Source organism: Ammodytes marinus (assembly GCF_949987685.1).
Source record: "Ammodytes marinus genome assembly, chromosome: 16".
Taxonomy (NCBI): domain Eukaryota; kingdom Metazoa; phylum Chordata; class Actinopteri; order Uranoscopiformes; family Ammodytidae; genus Ammodytes; species Ammodytes marinus.
This window is the reverse complement of record NC_137220.1, coordinates 12,976,584-12,997,571: the sequence shown is the minus strand read 5'-3', so window position 1 is coordinate 12,997,571 and position 20,988 is coordinate 12,976,584. Positions and strand designations below refer to the sequence as shown.

The 20,988-nt window shown below is 41.3% G+C and overlaps 1 protein-coding gene across 1 annotated transcript in view; it reads left to right on the top strand.

Annotated features, from left to right (window-relative positions):
- spop (speckle type BTB/POZ protein) overlaps window positions 1-20,988 on the top strand; it is an 89,948-nt gene that overhangs the window by 43,603 nt on the left and 25,357 nt on the right. Inside the window, exons 4-6 of the mRNA XM_080044757.1 lie at window positions 470-591; window positions 3,064-3,215; window positions 11,424-11,551. Coding sequence (XP_079900883.1) covers window positions 470-591; window positions 3,064-3,215; window positions 11,424-11,551 — 402 coding nt within the window. The remainder of the gene's footprint in view (window positions 1-469; window positions 592-3,063; window positions 3,216-11,423; window positions 11,552-20,988) is intronic.

Below are 20,988 nucleotides of genomic sequence, written 5' to 3'. Positions count from 1 at the left end.
AAACTTGCCATCATGAGTGTGACAATGTTATAGATAGAAGTTCAATGATGAATAAGTGCAGTTCTATTTTAACATGTGCTCACTGGTTGACTTGTTGATAGATGTGTTACTTAGTTTTCCTAATCTTTTTCTCATTTAAGTTGGTGTTTTCTTCTTTTTTTAAAGGTTACCTTTATTGTGAAATGGTGTGGTTCAATCTCCCGTTAAGAGCCAAGAGAGCTAGAGATGTCATTGATGATGTGTGTTTTTCAGCTCTATATCTTTGGAAAATTGTCTTATTTCTTCTGTTGCCACTTTTACGATATCCTTTCTTCTTCCCTTTCGTTTGTTGTCAGTGTTTATTAGGATGAAAGGCAGTTTTGATGTGTGGTTTTGAAGTCCAGGCCGACCAAACACCACTTACTCATATTGTATAGATAAATATATAAATAAAGACATGTGGTTTCCTCCCCGTGTCCTTTGTGCACAGATCAAAGTGGTGAAGTTCTCCTACATGTGGACCATCAACAACTTCAGCTTCTGCCGTGAGGAGATGGGAGAGGTCATCAAAAGCTCCACCTTCTCCTCGGGAGCCAACGACAAACTCAAATGGTTGGTGAACACTAGTCGGTCACATATTGAAAAAAATTCAACATTCTTATTCGAAAAAAGGTTTTCTCAAGGAAAAGCCACTTGTTCAACATTGGTTTCAAGAGATTAAGCCAATCAGCATCCAGTGACCTTCTTTAGTAATATCTAGTGTGCCTTCATCTAATATGGTTGCTTGCACAACGGCTTCAAGTAACATTGTTATAGCAGCGGTTAAGGTAAAAAACAACGTTCATGACACCACACCAACACACATACAGCGCGTACCGCAGACTACGTCACAGGTGCGCGTATGCGGCTGCGGCAAAAAGCAAAAACATTATTATAATGTTTTAGGGTCATTTTATACATCCCTTGGAGAAAATCTCACGATATATCGCATATATTCGTTATATCGCCCAGCCCTACCTGATCCTATTGTGACCTACACAGATGGACTGATGGACTTATATCTGGATTGATGAGAACTTCTTTTTATGACAGAAAATAGACACAGCTATCTTGGTTTTATTAGGTATACAATAGGCCAGACTCAAGATACATTTGCAGACTTTGGTATTGAAATAAAATGAAAGGAGACGGTTTAATTTTCGCCGAAGAGCTTCCAAAAAGCAGGGAATCTATCTTTACAAAAACTTAGACACTCTGAGAGGGCTGACAGTAATGTCTGTAGCCTTCGGTAAAATAACACACAACAGTGGGTCTGGGGGTCGGTAAATGACCTGCTTAGTTTAGAAATGAATAGCCCCGCAGTAGACCCGGGTCTGTTCTCTGCATGTCTTCCCCTCTTTGCCCCATTTCAACTCTGTCTCTCCAAGTCTATCTAATAAAGCAAAAAATTGCCAAAAAAAAATCTTTAAAAAAATAAATAAATGGAGTTGTGAACTTTCTGTGAAATTAGGCTTTTCTTGAAATACCACCTGAACCTAAGCTGTTTATTGACATATTGGCGTTAGCACACTTCCTCCTGTAATTCTGTAATTGGATCAGCGAGAATACCTACTTTTTGGTCTTATCTTGGGGAGTAATTCTTAATGTTGTTTTCTAGCTCTTGGCATCATACATCACTGTCGGTAGCATTATTGTTTGTTTCTCTGATGTTTCGTAGAATCTTGATATGCAGTAATGTAAATTGTTAAGCGTAGTGATGAATTTATATGAACCTGTAAAGCACACATGGGTGAAGTTATCTATAAAACGGGGAAAAAAACAAAACCTCTGAAATTGACATTTTGCCTTTTATTGCCAGTACAAAAAAAAAATCTGAAATATTGATGTTGCTGTATATAAATACTTATTCAATTGATTCACTAACGTTTTTAATTTTCTTCTTCATTTGAGTAAACAAGTATTAGAGTTATTGTGCAATTGCCCATCAAATGAATTATAACTTACAGAATATATATATATTGATTTTTCTTTGCAGTGTTCCAGCAATTAAATAATGTTACTGTATTTCATAAAGTAAAGTGTGTAAAATGTAAATTTTTCTTGCAAGGTTAGGTTTCTAAATTACAACCTCCAGATGCACTTGTTAAGTTCCATATGGCCACAGTCATGTGTTTCATGCTCTAAAGACACTACACATAAGAGCTTGTGCAACCCAAAAACAAAAAACTGTGATTCGCTTGTGAAATTGCGCCGTCTGAACATGAAAAGACTGTGACTCACCCGTAGCATAGATGTACCGAACACAGCGTATGTTTTGAATATACCCGGCCGGGTAAAATATATTATTTTCAGGTGCCGGATGTAATTGTGTTTTGAAGAAAGTGTGAGCATTTTGCCTGGGAAATTGCATGTACTTTAGAACATTTTATTTTTTTTAGTTCAGGAAGATTGGTTCCATCCATAGTCAGAGGCAACGAATGTTTGTGGATGTTGTGTTTGAGCCTCGGTCTCTATGTTACCATATTGACACTAACACTGCTGTATTGCTGAGGTAGAGGTTTTTCCTGTGAAAATGTTGTGCTTCTGGCAGTTAATTCTCCTGCCAGTTTATTGCTGTGTGGTATTGACATGTGTGTTTATGTTGCTGTGTTTGTGTTCAAAAAGACCCACACTCTTTGCCCTTTAGTCCACCATATCAGCTCTTTAAAAACTACGTGAGACTGAAAGCTTCTGAAACGTAAGCCTTGGGAGATCGTGCTGTACTTCCAGGTTTTTTTCTTAGCAGTAGAATCAACAACTGAAACATTTTTTCCCGCTTTTTGGGATTTTGCTAAACTCCTGTGCCATTGTCGGGGGCGACACCAGCTTGTAAACGACATACTGAGAAATACAGAGAGAGTTTTGGGGAGCTAGGATAAATCAACTTTGTGTGAACTCATTTCATAATGGCTCGAATGTAACCAACATTCATTCATATGAAAAAGTTACTTACTATAGCTTTAAATAATGCTACATTTTGGGGGCTCGTCTGGGATTTAGCTGTATTCCTCTAATCAGTATGATTCTTTCTCTTCTAACCTCCAGGTGTTTGCGTGTGAACCCTAAAGGTCTGGATGAGGAGAGTAAAGACTATCTGTCACTTTACTTGCTGTTAGTCAGCTGCCCGAAAAGTGAAGTGCGTGCCAAGTTTAAGTTTTCTATTCTCAATGCCAAGGGAGAAGAAACCAAAGCCATGGGTGAGTCTAAACCTGCACTCCGAAACACATACACAAGCCTTCATTTTAATTTGTGTTACCTTCCACTTCTATAATTTTTTCTTAACTTATAATTTTAAAATAATTTGGCGTTAATTACTGGAAAAACTATTTAGGATCAACCTGCATGGAAGCCTGTGTTCGGCAGAAGAATTCGACAGGTTCAAAATGAAAAACTCCTGCCACACCTGCGTCCTTGGGGCCACTGGAAGTTGGAGATGTACGAGGTGGAGAGAGTGTGTCTAATACTCTGAGTGTGTCTAATAACATGAGGTATTGATATCCATATGGGCTCGTGTAATCACTGCTGCTTGGATTCATTTCGGGTAAATATATAATTCAAAGTAAGCACGGGGCAATTTTGATTTTTAATTAAAAAAGGACCCAACCTTTTTAAAAAGTATTTCGTCCGCCTCTCTCTCTCTCTCTCTCCCTCCACCGTTGATGAATTGGAAATGAATGCGCCTCCGATTCCTGCAATTTTTTAATTAGGTTATGTTATGGGGAGGAAAAAAGCAAACTTGTGTGGAATTAAATTAGCGAGGACCAGATGTGACCGGTTTCCTGGTTATCAGGCTTTCTGGCTGCCTCCCTCTCTCCCCGTACCCTGCAGGGCGTGGGAGGCAGTGGAGACGGGAGAAGAGCTGGTAGGCGGAAGTGTGTCTGAATTGGAGGCGGGTGCAGTCAAACTGTGTACAACCCCCCCCGCGGTGCATGTTGTGTAGAAAAGAGGAAACAATTTTTCCTTCAGAGAAACGTGTGTGAAGTCGACACCTACCCCACCCCCTTGTGTGTACTTTTGCTACCTCAATTCAAAATGGTTTATTGCCATGATTATTGTAGTAAACTGTATTGCCAAGCACATTACAGATATGACGAATAATAACAAATGAGAACTATCAGATGTCAGGATTAGAAAACAATATTTACATATGATATATAAATAATACAAACAATAATTTACATAACATAGTACGGTTGAATTATTACAAGTAACACATGTATAACACAACTAAATAATTGTAATACAAATGATAAGAAATAAATAGCAGTAAAATGAGACCTAGACCTCTCTCTTCTCTATTTCACAGTCACGATGTCACTTTCTATTTCTTTTTATAATTTTTTTTTTATTCCACTTCTGCCCCGTCTTGTTGGAATACAACCTCTTAACTCAGCGACAGGCTCACGAAGACTGAAGCTTACTGCGGCTGTTGTGGCTATGTGGCATATTGTGGAGAAGAGTTGCCTGCGGTATAAGTAATAAACAGACCTTTGAGGTGTTTCAATGTGCTGCTTTGCCATTATAGTGAGCCACCGCTCCCTTAAATGACCCCAGAAAAGCCTGAATGCGGGGAATACCGAGTGAAGTGAAGAGGATCTCATTTTCCTCTCCTCTCTTTTTTGTGTCTCGAGAGGCGTTCGGCTGTAAATGGCGTGCTCTACGGCTCACGCACCGTCCCATTCTTGCCATATGCCCTCCTCCAATCTTCCCACAATCCCCCTGGGGAGACCTGGGCCCTGCCACTTTAGCTCGCCCTGTCACAGGAGAAAATTACCCCAACTGCCAGCCATACTGGTGACACTTTAGTGCGCACTCCGTCTAAGATTATGGCAGTAAAGATTGCTCTATCGGTTCTGGATCATTTAGAATCCAATTTAATCCAGGGCCCGTAGGAAGAAAGGCCAAATAAAAACAAAGTGACTTAATTAAGAAAGCTGGGAGGCTGTGGACTGTTTATGTGGCAGGTCACCACTCGGCCTGCTTATACACTTTAACACAATACATATTAAATCTGTGTTGAATAGTAATGGTTGGGTAATTGGTTAAGGAACAACAGCTTGAAAACCGTGGTGAGAACACTATGGAAATACAGCATAGTAACATTGCTATTAAAAGACATCTTGGGTGCTGAAGACTCGAAGTTTGTATTAGAGGTGTCGGTTTACATTTCTGGAGTTTTATAGCTCTTGGATGAAGTAAACTCTCTGTTTCTGTCAGTAACTCAAAAGCGACGGCCATACACTCCTTGTTTGATTGTACCCACAGTCTAAGCAGGTATAAATTTTGATTTGTGTCGACATGTCCTGTGATATATGCATGCCGAGAATTAAAGCGTCCCTGCAAGCACTTAAAGGAGGGAGGCATAAACTAGTCGGATATAGTCGAAGGGCTGCTTGTGTGATGGTAGATTTTGATTGGAAAGCTTGACATTGTCTGATGAAACACCACATCTGCATCAGTCAGCCCTTGAGCCCCCCCCCCCCCCCCCCCCACACTAGAGAGAGTGTGTCTGGATTCCTCTAATGGTCCACACTTGCTAATAGAGATAGATTCAGGCAGTAGTGGCAGCCCACAGCCCCCCCACCCCCTTAGCCCTTACCATAGTCCCGTACTCTCGGCTCGACGACATCATTTCTCTCCCTGGCTTAATGTGCTGTTTCTGTCCTCTGAGGCTGTATGGTGGGTTGTAACTTGTCTCTTGACACACAGACACATAAACACACGCACGCAAATGCACACACACACTCACACTTGCACGCACGCACGCACGCACACGCACGCACGCACGCACGCACGCACGCACACACACACACACACACACACACACACACACACACACACACACACACACACTTCCTCCTCCTTTTTGCCAGTAAAAAACATCTGCCCCCCTGCAGACTCCTGTTCTGTCAGCTCGAAAGAGGAGAGATGGAAAGTTCTCATCCTCTGCCGCAAGCTGCTTTGTATTCTAATAGCCTCCTTGTTAAGTCTCCCCTACAGACAGTGGTTTTGTTTTGTTGTAGCCAAAGGGTAAGTGAGCTTATGTGTCTATGAGTTGGCCACAGAGTCTAGTTAAAGCAGGGTTTTTTTTTTTGGTGTGGGTTTTGCTTCAATATATATATTTATTTGCTCTCAGATAAATGAAGCTCCGGGTGTGAGCTTGTCAGTCTGTTGCCCTCGGTAACTGATGGAGGTGATCAGGCATTCCGTGTGGGGGAGTGGAGCGCGGCTAATAGAGTAGGAGCTATTGGTCAGTCTTTACATAATCAGATGGTATTGACATTGGAAGAAAGAATGTCAATAGACATGTTTGTGCTGACACTGGCTTAGAGAGCTCAATCTTGGATAGAGATTAGATTTTCTTCTCTGACAGACTGTGTGTCCTGTGTGTGTGTGTGTGTGTGTGTGTGTGTGTGTGTGTGTGTGTGTGTCTTCTGCTGTTTGCCAAACCAATGTGAATAAATGTGTAGAGGGAATAAACTTTTAAATTAGATTTTTAAACTCTTTAACTAGTAAGATAAATGTACACCTGTGTAGACTGAGGTCTGGTCCGTTAATGGCTATGCTAATTGCCAGTGTGGGGGAAGCTACTTTGAAGTCATAGCTTTGAAAACTACCAATTACTTCACATTGGAAGATTTGAATTACAGCAAAGCTACTATAGGGAGAAATCTAGTTTGGTTAACTAAAGCTACTTAGAAAAAGTAGTTGAAACTACTTGTAAAAAAAGGATCAAATTGACAGTCTACATGTGATATGAAATTCTAACAAATACAAGTGTGTGTGTGTATATGTCCTACTGTATATGTTAGCGACTGTGAGTTGCTAGTGGATAGTCTCTAGTTTAGGCACTTTGCTGAAGTTGAATGTGAGAAAGATAAAGCGTGACAAAAAAGTGACAGACAGGAGGAGAGATGTTGACTTTGGCTGCTTTGTCGGCTGTTATTTCTCTACCTAGCGACCTTCTCGCTATGTGTGCCCACCAAGCCCCCGAGCCCTCTGTCTGAATATGGATGCCCCGCTCACGAAGGCATCACTCCCTCTTCTTCTCTCCTTATCCAGCTCAGAACTCATTTTTCTCACCTTCCTCGTCACCTTTTGTCTTTTTTTTGGCGAGAGAATGGGTGAGAAGCTTCACCCTTTATAGCCCGGCAGCTATGAAAGTGCATCACAGCGTGGTAACAACTTGAGGATTATCTCTATAAAATCTATCTATAAAACTCCTACATTTCAACCATGATTTTGCTCACACACAATCCTGTTGAAAGCTATAGTGCGTAACTTCTGTTGTCCCCATTTGGAATTCTGAGTAATTGCAACAACACTCTCGGTGCATCTACATGAGGTGAGATGAGATTTTATACCTGTATGTCCAGGCTCTTTCTTAGCAGTACAATAAACAAATGAAACATTTCTTGGGTGCATCTTGGAATTTTTCTGAGCTCCTGTGCCAGTGTGGAGGGGTGACGCCAGTTTTTAAACACTGCCATGCTGAGAAATACAGAGAGATTTGTGTGGAGCTGATAGGCTTAATCAACTTTGTGTCAACTTGTTTGACGATGGCTTGAATGTAACCAATATTTATTTATATAAAAATTGTACGCATTCTAGCTTTAATTCGATCTACGTATATATCCTCTACAGTTGACACGATCTCCATTTCTACGCTTGTTAATCTCTTTTTCATACCTGTCTTTTTCACCCCTCTCCACCACTGTCCAGCCCTTGTTGGTATTCCGGCGGAGGGGTTGCACTCCCGCCCCCTTAGCCCACTCAATAAAAAAGTGGGGCACCAGCTATGTGACCTGCAGTTAATTCTGTGCCAGCGCAGGTTTCTGATGCTCCACTAGAAATGGCAGCATGGCATTAGCTGAGCTCAGTACACACACGCACACACATACACAACCCTTACCCATCCACCATTGACATAATGCATTACCTTATCCTATTCCTATCCCTATCAAAACTAAATGACTAACCCCAACCCTCACACTGACCCTAACCTAAACGTAGTTCAAACCTGAACCTTACAACCAAGTCTTGACCCTCAAAAAGGCCTTTGAGGAAGTGAGGACCAGGCAAAATGTCCTAAGTCCTATGGTCAAAAGGTAAACAAAGATGTTTGTACAAGAGCACACACACACACACACACACACACACACACACACACACACACACACACACGCATCCTTGTCATGCATGTCTCACCTCTCATTTCATTTTGCCTAGTCTGTTGGAGTGTCTTTCAGCATTCTCTCTTCCTCTTGGCTTGCTTCCCCACCTTCTCACTCTCCTGCCAACTTCTCTCTCTCCCTCAACACCCAGGTTTAGCTTTAGATACTGCCACTGGGGAAGTCCTCACCCGTCACTGCCAGTCTTGTTTCATACCCAAATAACACGACTTGAATAACATAATTTTACAAGGAGATTCTGTGCCTAGGGACTTCATCTGGGTCTCAAATTCTAGGTCTTATCAAACATGCTTGAAGGACACGCAGGAGTGGGTGAAAGTCAACAAAGAAAGAGTTTTTTTGTACCTACTAGAAGGATTATGGCGAGACAGTGCAGGCAAAAATACCTGTCAATTTTGAGATTTGCTGCCATTTTGCTTCCATGACATTTCTTCTTTCATGATAAATAAAGGGTCCAAAGTGTTCTTGGGGGTTTATTTTACTTAACATTGTGTCTTTGTATCTGTATATTTCTCCTATACATCCATCTTTAACCTAGCCTGGCACCGCCCGCCTACCTACTTCCACTCAATTTTAATTTCCCTTCAGTAGTCATTCTGGGTCCGCGGTATATTTGCGGGTTTTCTCCTGCAGATTTTTTGCCTGTCCAATGAAGTACAATGGTCTGGACCAGGCTATCTTTAACCATCATTATCTTCTTATCATTTTTTTTCAATATTCAAAACAATCTCAACTTCTTATTGTTTGAATGTCAGTAATCAACTGTCAACGTTTCATGATGATACCTATGAGTAACAAGGTAGTATATTCTACCCAGCCACAAACAGTACAGTAGCAGTACTATAGTAGTACAGAAGTTTGACTGTCTTTTCAAACCGGCTCAGCCCTGGTTGAGAGATCTTAGGTCTAAAAACTTGTGTCGTTTGGAAACGCTGAAACTCCCCCTCTGTTACACACTCTGTTACACTGTGGCAGAACAATGAATAAAATAGAAGGCTGTGAAAAAGCTGGTTGCGTAGATTTGTAATATTATTTTTTTTGCATCGGCTTACATTCATGCTTATGCTTGTACTGTGTTTGTGTGTGTGTGTGTGTGTGTGTGTGTAAAAGCATGGGGATTTCTGTCAGCTTCTTTGCGTACACAGTCTCTAGAGGGAAGGGGATTACAGCCAAAGACCCCCTGCATGAGCGGTGGTGGGAATAACTGCATATGCACTGCACTCCTCCACCAGTCCCCTCTTTGGCTGCCTGCTCCCTCAGATCCAAAAAAGGGGATTTGACACTCAATCTTATACAGCCGCGTTGACACTTCATCTTAGCGCTTCCCACTGTGATCTGTCAGCAGATCTCCTGTTGGGATCTCTTTACAAGAGCAGCCTGAAGATAAAAATCTATTTGAACCACTGGGGCTAAACACATGTAGTGTGTGAACACCGCCAATGCATTAATGTGAGAGGTGATGACCTCTTGGTGTGTGTGGTGATGACTGAGTGGCTTATATCGACTTTTAACTGGAGTCCTTTCCTACTTCATGCCTGGGTTTACCTGAGGCTCAGAGGTTGTCTTCATCATTTGTTATCATATGGCTTTAATACTTGAATATTGACTGTTGGTTTGTTGTGGATATACTGTTTGTTTATTTTCTTTTACCATTGTCACATTACAATAACTCATTTTACATAGTCACATATAAATACGCCGCCGGCACGCGCTAGCAATGCCCGTTAGGACAGCAGCCGCTAGTGTTTGGTAAAAACACTACCGCTTTTGTCCAAAGTTGCCGCTAAAATCAAAAGAAATTAAAAACTCCTTGTAGCTACTTTACTTGCCATGAATGATAAACTGGAGGCCTTAAGAAGTACTGAATACATCTGTTAAATCTGTGTAGTATCTTATGGTGAGCATTCAATCCCCTCAAGCAGTTTGTTTTCATTCTGAATTGTTCCGATTTTCCATTTCATGATATTTCACGGCTCTGGGGATATGATTACATTTGCATGCACAGGTTGAAATCAGATGTCTCCTGCACATCACAGCTCGACACCTCACTCACCTCTTAATACATACGGCCCTCTTCAGGAGCTCCCTGTTGGCTTTGAATTCACGATTTGATTCATGCACAAAATGCTCATTTACATTTTACGGTGCTGAAAAAGTGTATGCAGTCTGCGGGGACACATCCCTTTTTACACGTTGTCAGTCAACCCCGTTCGTCCAGATGCATGTGATAATCATGTGTATAGGGCACCCTAAGGAGGACAACTGCCAGAAAAATGAAAAAGACTTGAATAATGAGGTTGAGGTTCCTTTGTAGCTTGGGGTTAACCCTTTAAGGACACCTCCATCTTGTGAGGCATGTACTCTCTGATAGAAATGGACACATACATGTCTCCATGCACAGAGAAGTCTCATCTACTCAACACATTCAGCAATCCCAAAGCAGTGCCTCGAGGAGACATTTTCTTCTCATTAACAAAATGGCGTTATGATGTAATTCTTCCCAAGAATGGCTTTACATCCCTTCAGCAACGGCTCTAGTTCTAGTCGCACGATTTGTGTTCCTTTCTATCGGCAATTAGCTTTAATTTGCTGTGATCTCCGTCGCAGTCATATTAGTCTGCAGTCATTATCTTTTGACCTTGTGTGTGAGCAGTTGTGACTGTTAAGTGACTGTCACCGCCCCCACACTGTGACTATTGTTACACACACAAAAACTCTGCAACCTTTTTTCCTGCGTCTTTGTAGTGCAACCGCGTGTTACAGAATCCTTCCTGCCACTGTCAGAGATAATTGGCACTCCATAAACACATGATAATTGGACTGCTTTGATCCCAGCAATTTCTCACTTCTTGGCCAAAGAGGCACAGCGGTTTCTGTCTCATGTTTACCACCATAGTCTTTATGTGGCAGCGAGGGGATAGAGAGAGTGAAAGAAGGAGAGAGAGAAAGAGAAGAGAAAAGAGAGAGAGAGATTCTGTTTTTCTTCAGAAGTGTTAAAAGCTCCCTGCAGGCGATACTTCCTGCACCCAGCCTCGTTTTTGCCATTGTTCCTCCGCTGCTTATGGCCATGACTCACAACAAACTTTGTCTCTTTTTTTCACACACATTCACACACTCAGAACTTTGTTTCGTTGTCATGATGTTGTGATTATGTCTCCAAAATAATCTTGTTTCTCCTTGTTTTTGTCCGTGTGTTTTTTTTCGTCGTTCCAGAGAGCCAGAGGGCGTACCGCTTTGTCCAAGGGAAGGACTGGGGCTTCAAAAAGTTCATAAGGAGAGACTTCCTTTTGGACGAGGCCAACAGTCTGCTGCCCGATGACAAATTAACACTTTTCTGTGAGGTAAGGGTCAAAACTGTTAACCTGAACTCAGCCTAGAGTTCACACACCGTCTTCATTTACTGATATCACAATATTTCCTAAAGGGATTCATAGTGCAGGCTAAATATTAAAAAAATGAAAATCCTGATCCGGATATTTTAACATTGCAGACCAAGGTTTGAAACCAAAATTGTGATGTTGCATCATAGGGGAGAACGGGGTAAGTAGGCACACTTTTTACTCTAGTGAGAATTGCTCATCACCTAAACATCTTTCAATAGTCATCCCTACATTAAATTGAAGCTTAAGGTGTTGGCTTGAAATGTGTACCCCTCACTTTTTCTATCTTTTTGTAATAAAGAAGAAATTAATCATCAAAGACACCCTTACACATTGTGACAACCAACCCCATCAAGCGACCCGGTTGTCACACACTATGGGGTTGTTTGTCACAATGTTATCTTAATGGGAATAATCTTAAAAAGAAGGCAAGAAAGCAGAACTAAATTTGAAAGTTGAATTGCATTGTCAAGTTGACAAATAGGCCTACATAACTTAAGATGCACTGGGTTGTTTTGATTTTGTTGCCCTTTTTTCTTTTGCATGCTAGCTGCCTTTTATTGCTCTATTCCTTCCTTCTCTGGGGTGTCAGTGAGGATATAACTTGACAATTCCTTTTGTTATTGGGTTCCTTTTCTGGCTGCAGCCTTTGGATAACATGTGACAACCAACCCCCCAAAAAATGTGACGACCAACCCCAACTTGAACTTCTTGCTAGCATCAAGGCCAACAACCATCTGACAACTAATTAGCTTGCTAACCACAATCTAAACTATAGTTTACCCTTCACACTTTTTATGGGTAACAAGTGTTTTGTTATAAACCCATTGTGTAAAAGCCTAGACGAAAAATACTGAGGAGCTAAATATTTTCAATTTGACATGAAAAACACAAACAGTCCTCTCACCTCAAATTCACCAGTCTAACTCCAAGGAAGACTATTAAGTGACCTCTGATCCCAATTCTGGATATTTACATACCAACATTTCACAGACAGCGCCTTCTGGTTCCGAGATATAACGATTGTGACAACCAACCCGTGTGACATATTACCCCGTTCTTCCCTACTGTTGCAGAGTCGGGCACACATTAGTAACACTAGTAGTATAATACCACAATGTATCTAATAGAACGTAACAATAATGAATATGAAATGTTGAACTGAATCCAAAGGGATTCCTAGTGCAGGCTGAACATTCAAAAATGATAATCCTTTTATTATGTTGCTGGATCAAAATTATACTTCAATGAGCTATTTCGATAAAAGACCAGCCTTTGAAACCAAAATTGTGAAGTTGCATCATACTGTTGCACACATAAGTAGAGCTAGTTACACTACAATATATCATTTAACAGAATGTAAAAAATAATGAATATGGTCGTTGAAATATCTAAATGTATTGTTTTTGGCTTCGGTGGTTTTGCCTTGGAGTGATTCCCGACTATAAGTCGTTGTTTCCCTCATCTTTATATTCAACACTCTCGCTCATTGTATGTCCCTGTTACTGAATAATGTATGTTTTTGTTGCTACTACATAGCCTCTGGGTTTATATTAGGTCTCTCTACTCATCACTAACATATACAAGTTGATTGTCATTCAGTTGGCATGGTGGCTTGGCTGATCCAAGGCTGGCTACTACTGCCGCTCCAGTCCCCCTGTTGTTTTTCATCTGTAATACAGGGGGCAGCAGAGGTCAACTGTCCTCTCACTCGTTCCCCCTCTGTAACTCATAATTTAGCCAGAGTGCAGGCAGGAGGTTAAACTTTCTGGATATGTAAATGCCGTATAATTGTAATGCATGCATCCATAAATGTTTCAAAAGTATGGCAGTGGCTGTTTAAAACAATTCTAATTAACCCTGCGGGTATGGAGTAGAGCATGTCTTGAAGTTTTTTTCCTCCCCTTTTTGTAACGAAAGCAATGTGCAAGTCTGTTTTAAGTGTTTCCAATCTGGGCTTATTGACAGAGGGGAAGGAGGGGTAGTACTGCTTCTCTAGAGCCACATGGAATGGGGGATAGACTGGTGTAGGAGTTTCTTATGCATATTGTGTGTGTGTGTGTGTGTGTGTGTGTGTGTGTGTGTGTGTGTGTGTGTGTGTGTGTGTGTGTGTGTGTGTGTGTGTGTGTGTGTGTGTGTGTGTGTATGTGTGTTTGAGCAGGCGTGTCTCAATGGGATGTAATTTTGAAGATGAGACTGTTTGCTGGAGAGAATGAGTTGGAAGAAGAAAAGGGATTTAGTTACCTTGCGGAGTCTTCTCTCACTGAATACTTCCACCCTCTTGAAGGGAAGCAGGTGTGGTTGCTAGTTCAAGTCCTCAGTGGCCTCTTCCTCCCCCTCAAATATCTGTTGTGCTGTGTGTTAATTAGTTAGCTCTGCTGATGAACAAGAAACACAGGGAAAACCTGGTTCATATTGCACATTTTGTACACAAGGAAACATCTCTGTGCTAATGTAAAAACGGTGTACAACAGAATAGGATTAAATGAAAAGTAGGAAGTAGTTAAAAAATGCATTTTTTATTTTATTAAAAAGAAGTCTTAGTTCCTATGGCATTTTTTCCACTTTAACATAATAACTTAAAGCAATAGTACGTAACTCCAGCGCGCATCTATGACGTTATCCTTCAAGATTGTCGGCATTTATTTTTTGGATTTGATTGCTTCTGTTGTACGTTTAAGTATGTTTTTTTCTTAGCAGTAGAATCAATAACTGAAACATTTCGTGGCCGCTTCTTTGGGTTTTCTGCCATGCTTTCACCTGTTGCCCAAACTTTTAAGCAGAACATCCCCCAATGACATGAGAGGTCAAAAGTTAAAGACGGGATATAAAGAGAAGCAGCCTTATTTTTTCAAATCAATTCTAAAACGTGTGTGTTTGTGTGTCTGGTTGTCTGGAAGTGGGATTTTGTGTGCAGTAAATGATGCGATTGCCAATAATTACGTCTGGTAGTGTTTACCATCAACATGTGGGCAGAACGGCTGGTTGAGTTTAGGTTGTAGGGTGGACAGTCTGTATAAACAAATTGCAGAACTGGTATAGAAGTATATTTTTCTGGTCTTTTTCAATGTGAAAGTGAAGCCCAGCAGTTTTTACCAGTGTCAGAGACCTGGCTCCGCTTTCGGTCCAGATGGTCTCGTTCCTGCATCTGAGAGAGCTCCATGGCCCCAGAGCCCGGCTCACCGCAGCTCCCCTCTTCTCTTCTCTCTCTCATCCTATCCACTTCCTCTTTTTCCCCTCCATCTCATCCCTCATTCAAACCAAATATCCTCTTTTCTCCTTACTTTCATCTATGGCTGCCTCCCACTTTGAGCATCAGAGATTTTTTCAGTACTAACTCTAACCATCACCTCTCCCCCCTGTCCCTCGTCTAGGCCCTATTCCCCCACCCTCCTTTTTTGGCCTCCTTCGTAACCCGTATATCTCTACCTTTTCTCCCTGTGACATGGGAGTGTCAAATAGTTGAAAAGGCTATGAGTAGAGGCCAGGTCACTGTGGGAGGTTGGACACTGGCTCAACCTTTTGGTTCTGACCCTTGGTTCTGCTGTGCTCGGTTAATTTGCCTCCGGAGACATTAGTCATTCAGATTAAGCAAAGGGGAAGCTGGCTCTGTGTCATGTTGGAGAGGACCCCGGACATGACCAGCCATTGGTCCCTCTCCTTTTTGTCTCTCTCTCTCATTCTCTCTCTCTCTCTCTTTCGCTGCAGACACCTGCATGTATTTAATGAGGTAGATAGCTCCCATTAAAGGTTGCTGTCGAAAAGAACATGCACATGTACATATGACTATTATGTGCTTTTGTCTGCTTTCACAAGACAATCTCATGTGTTTTATCTGATGCACGTGTATTTGTATTTTTGTGTTGTTATCACTTTAGGTTTAACAACAGGGTAAGGGAATCCGTGTACCTTCCGTTCAATCCATATCCGTTTGGAAATCAAACACGAAAAACGAAAAGTGACCTGTTTTTTTAATAATCATCCTCTCATCTACATTATATATTTTACTAAAACACGTTTTTATCCATTTTTAATCACAATTCATGACCAGGATATCAAATATGAGAATAATGGAATGCAAAACAACAATGTACACTACAGTGTACAAAAATGCATTGCCGGGTCTCAGGAGGAAATGGATTGAACGGAAGGTACACGGATTAAGGGGGCTGCCGAACTAGCTTTTAAGCTAACTCGGGTGCATTTAAAAAAAAAATGTTTATCTAAATTATTCAAATTTTTATGTCCACTGTCTATTTTTAAAATAAAACATTTGAACATGGGGCATAGTGAGAAAGTGACTGAAGGAGTGACCCTCTCAGGAAAAGTGGGCGCACTGGGTGGCATCCAGCGCGGGGGGTTAGAACAGGCATAGAGAAAAAATAAAGAGGATAAAAGATAAGAAATTCAGAGGTTTGGATTGGAGAGATAGTATTTTCCTGTGGATAAGACTGTTTTTAATCTCCTCTTCTCACACCTGCTCTAATGAGACGCAGTGGTAAAGGAGGTTAAATCCTCTCACTCTCTACCTATACTCTCTCTCACCCTGTCAACACCGCAGGTTACCTCTGGCACTAAGGTCAGAACGGGCTATAGATAATGCAGATGCTGTGAACGTTTTTTTTTTGTTGCCTAATACCAGAAACACTCTGGCATGGGTCCCATACCTGCTGATCCCGGAAAATCTCTGCAACTCTGTGCCGTGGTGATTTGCCTGCAGGCAGTGTCACGTTAACTGACACTGTAAGGGTTACTACTCTGGAAGTCTGTTTTGACTGACGGAAGGGAAAAGAAACAGGCTTTGTTTTTTTTGGAAGGGAGAAGTTTAGGCTGAAATGTGTCTGTCAGTCAAGTTAAATTGGCTGCTGAAAGGTAAAGGAACACAGTTAGTCCACCTTTAGTCAGCTAGAGAGATATAATACTGCTGCCAACACATCTGCTTTATTTCACAGAGGAGGCAGTCTATTCCCCCCCCCCCCCCCCCCCCACACACACACACTGTGCTGTGGCTTTAAGAGCAACTTACTGGATAAAACTCATGGATGTTTTATAGAAAGGACGCCCAATGGAGAAATGGCGTCCTATTCATTTATATGGAAAGTTGCTCAGTGCTGTATGGTGAAAGTGATTATGGGACCTATAGAGCATGCACAGTGTAGCTACTGTTATAAATAGAAAGGCTTTTTAACTTAATTACCTTAACCAAGCAGTTTGCCCTTGATTCATTTATTTCCTATTTTGTGCACATCAGTTGCCTGCCTGTGCATCAGGAACACCTGTTTTGGGTCATAACACTGTTGTTTTTAAATTGAGAGCTATACTACATATATGGTTGTTGTCTGTTTAAAAAAAGTGATCGTGGGGAGATGAAGAGTTCTTTTGCTTGGTCATATTTTTTCAGGTTTTCAGTAAACATCACTGTGAAAAAGAGCACAGGGCCAGATTTACTGCAGCTTTCAGCCAAACACATGCTGTATTTATCAAGCAAACCCAGCAGATTTTCATGTCATTTTGAGGGCGTCTGCAAGGTGCGCCTCCTCTTTCCTCATTTAATTTGCATTTAAGGATAGGATGATGTAAACATAGGAGGGAACTTGTTAACAGAGGTTGATTATGTATTCTGTTGGATAATCTGAGGTCACCCTATATACGCTTAGCCAGGAGAATTCTCCGCCTCTGAGAAGGAGGCGTGAATATGTCACAGATGGGATTTACATGAGCTACAAGATAGATTACAATGTGGGAAAAAGTGTATAATTTATAGAGCTTGAATATTAGAAACAAAAAATAAGGCTGTAATATTACTGTAATGCAAAAGAACAGTGGACTAATGTTGTGGTTTGTGTTCACTAAACTTGGTTGCGTTTACATCAGTATTAACACCCAAAACCCACGACCTGTCTGTCTTTCTCTCTCACTTCACAGGCTGCACTGCTGTGTGTTCTTCTTTTTTATATTTTTGGGCCTCTTTAATTGATTACCATAAACATGTTTATTGCCTACTAATGTACTAATAAATAGATATATGCTAAATATTACTCTTATTACTGTGTTACTATTATCACTTGATTGAGTTATATTTTGAGCGTTTAATAGCAACTGCTAAATATTTTGTAATCAACAATATTAGGTTACTTATTGTTTGAGCTTCGTGATTTCTATTAGCACACTTTTTTGAAATGTTAATGCCATTTCCTACTAACTTCTCTGCTGCAACTATGACCCAAAAGCTGATGGTCACGATGGTTCAGCGCAGTTTGATATGACATTCGTTGCAAGTCGCCCCCAAATCAATGGGATGGATTCATGTATTTCTCCCCTAGGTTCAAAATATTCATCTTTATAGTTAACAGTGTGTAACATCATGTAGGTAAAAAAAGAAAATAGTGCCATTGATTTTAAAATACGAGCAAATTACATTATTTTAGCCTGTAGCAAGAGATACCAAGTCAGCAGTTACACAGGGTTTACAGTTTCTTAAACGCACAAGTAACACTCAACCTCAACCTGTTGAGTAATTACAGAGCTTAAATGTAAAAACAAAACAACACATTTTAAATAACATAAAAACCCTCCCAACTCATAATAGGGGAGAATGGGGTACGTAGGCACACTTTTTACTCCAGTGAGAATTGCTTATCACCTAAGCATCTTTCAATAGTCATTCCTACATTAAATTGAAGCTTAAGGTGTTGGCTTGAAATGTGTACCCCTCCCTTTTTCTATCTTATTGTAATGAAAAAGAAATTAATCATCAAAGACACCCTTACACATTGTGACAACCAACCCCATCAAGGGGTTGGTTGTCACACGCTATGGGGTTGTTTGTCACAATGTTATCTTAATGGGAATAATCTTAAAAAGAAGGCAAGAAAGCAGAACTAAATTTGAAAGTTGAATTGCATTGTCAAGTTGACAAATAGGCCTACATAACTTACTGTAGCCTTGGCAGCTGGTCTAGTTTGGGATGCACTGGGTTGTTTTGATTTTGTTGCCCTTTTTCATTTGCATGCTAGCTGCCTTTTCCTGCTCTATTCTCTCCTTCTCTGGGGTGTCAGTGAGGATACAGCTTGACAGTTTATTTCGTTATTGGGTTCCTTTTCTGGCTGCAGCCTTTTGATAACATGTGACAACCAACCCCCCAAAAAATGTGACGACCAACCCCAACTTGAATTTCTTGCTAGAATCAAGGCCAACAACCACCTGACAACTAATTAGCTTGCTAACCACAATCTAAACTATAGTTTACCCTTCACACTTTTCATGGGTAACAAGTGTTTTGTTATAAACCCATTGTGTAAAAGCCTAGAAGAAAAATACTGAGGAGCTAAATATTTTCAATTTCACATGAAAAACACAAACAGTCCTCTCACCTCAAATTCAGCAGGATAACTCCAAGGAAGACTATGTAGGTGACCTCTGATCCTAATTCTGGATATTTACATACCAAAATTTCACAGACACTGCCTTCTGCTTCCGAGATATAACGATTGTGACAACCAACCCGTGTGACATATTACTCCGTTCTCCCCTAAGTGGTAACATATGCATTAAAGTATGAGCTGATACGCTGTACCTGAGCATGTTTAGGCATTATTAATGGACTGTGTTGTAAGCAGTCATGCTTGCAGGCTTATACACCTCAGTGTGACATACAAAAGGGTGATGTATGAGTGGATACATGAGGATCAGTGCCTGCATATGTAAACTATATGGAAATGAGCCTGTTTATGTTTTTTCTCTTGATCTGGTTTATCTCCTTCACGTGGATTTTCTTTGATGCGATTTTTTAATAACATTTCAAGCAGGGTCTTAAGCCAAACTCCTTTTTTTGGAATGAGGTTATTTTTCTTTAAGGCTCTTTTCACCGTGTCCCACCCGGGGGGAAGTAGACATGGTGCTGGGAGAATGAATGAGCGAGGTGCTGATGTTCAGCTGTTTCCTCCTCTTCGTCACATGGCGTACAGCGCGCCTCACGTCTCTCCATCGGTGGGTAAGCACTTTGCCGGGTGACAGCGCCCATCCTTCACCGGGGCCCTGCCATATGCCGCGCTGCTGTCAGAGGAGACCACTGCAGATGCTCCAGCTGCTCCCTCCCTGCTCCGTGGACAACACAAACACACACACATACGCACGCACGCACACACGCGCGCACACACACACACACACACACACACACACACACACACACACACACACACACACACACACACACACACACACACACACACACACACACACACAGACGCACGCACAGAGGCATACACACATTAACACAGGCAAAGACACACACACACACACACACACACCCACCCACACACACACACACACACACACACACACACACACACACACACACACACACACACACACACACACATTATTGTACTTATTTTGCTATCTTTGTGAGGACATTCACCCTCACAACATAATGTCTTCCCTAGCCCCTTACCCTAACCTTAACCATTACATCTAGCCATGTCTCTCAAACAGCCCTTTGAAAAAGGAAGAACCAGGTAAAATGTCCTCACTTGGACTTGTGTAGGGTTATTTGTTCAGGGAGCAAATGAGAAATGAATGAAATGATTTTGATCGTTTTAAAAGGGGATTGTAGATATAATCAAAGAAATGGAAGAACAAATGCTGATTGAGGCCTTAAACCCTCTTTTGCAATATTATTTGTTACTGTCCTAGCTTGTTGGCACCATATACGTATATGCTGTTTATAATAGAGGTTGGCATTGTTGAGCCAAAATGGATCCTTTAGTTTGATACCGCCTTTACTTTATTCTTAGCACCAACACTTAACAATCAATCGATTTTTTATTTGCTTCTTCCAGACTAAAGACAGCAGACATTGAACTAACAGGCAACTTTGTACTTCTTTCTTGTTTATTCTCTTTGTCTAAACATTTCTTTCAACCACTTAAGATCAGGCATTAGAGTCTCAAAGCTATCTCGCTGTAATGTCTGTACTCTTCCAAAAAGACAAAAGTACGTAGAAAGAGACCCAAATGAGGAAGAGAGAATGCTGAAAGACGTTCCAACAGACTAGGGGAAAGGAAATGAGAGGTGTGACATGCATGAAAAGGGCGCATGTGTGTGTGTGCGTGTGTGTGTGCGTGTGTTTGTGTGTGTGTGTGTGTCTGTGTGTAAAAACAAGGTTAGCCAGGGACAACACACTTGGCTGTGAATCGGGTCGCAGGCCACAACGCTCGTTCAGCAGTGTGACTTCAAACCATGCATGAAATCTGCCTCCGTCTGCGTGGAGTCACCTCTGTGGCCGGCCGACCTGCCTGTGTGTGTGGACCGAGCCACTGAAATGGACACAGCTGCGTACCTGTAATCAGCCACTTAAATGACCACTATAACACATGAGAGAAAAATCATATTTGAGT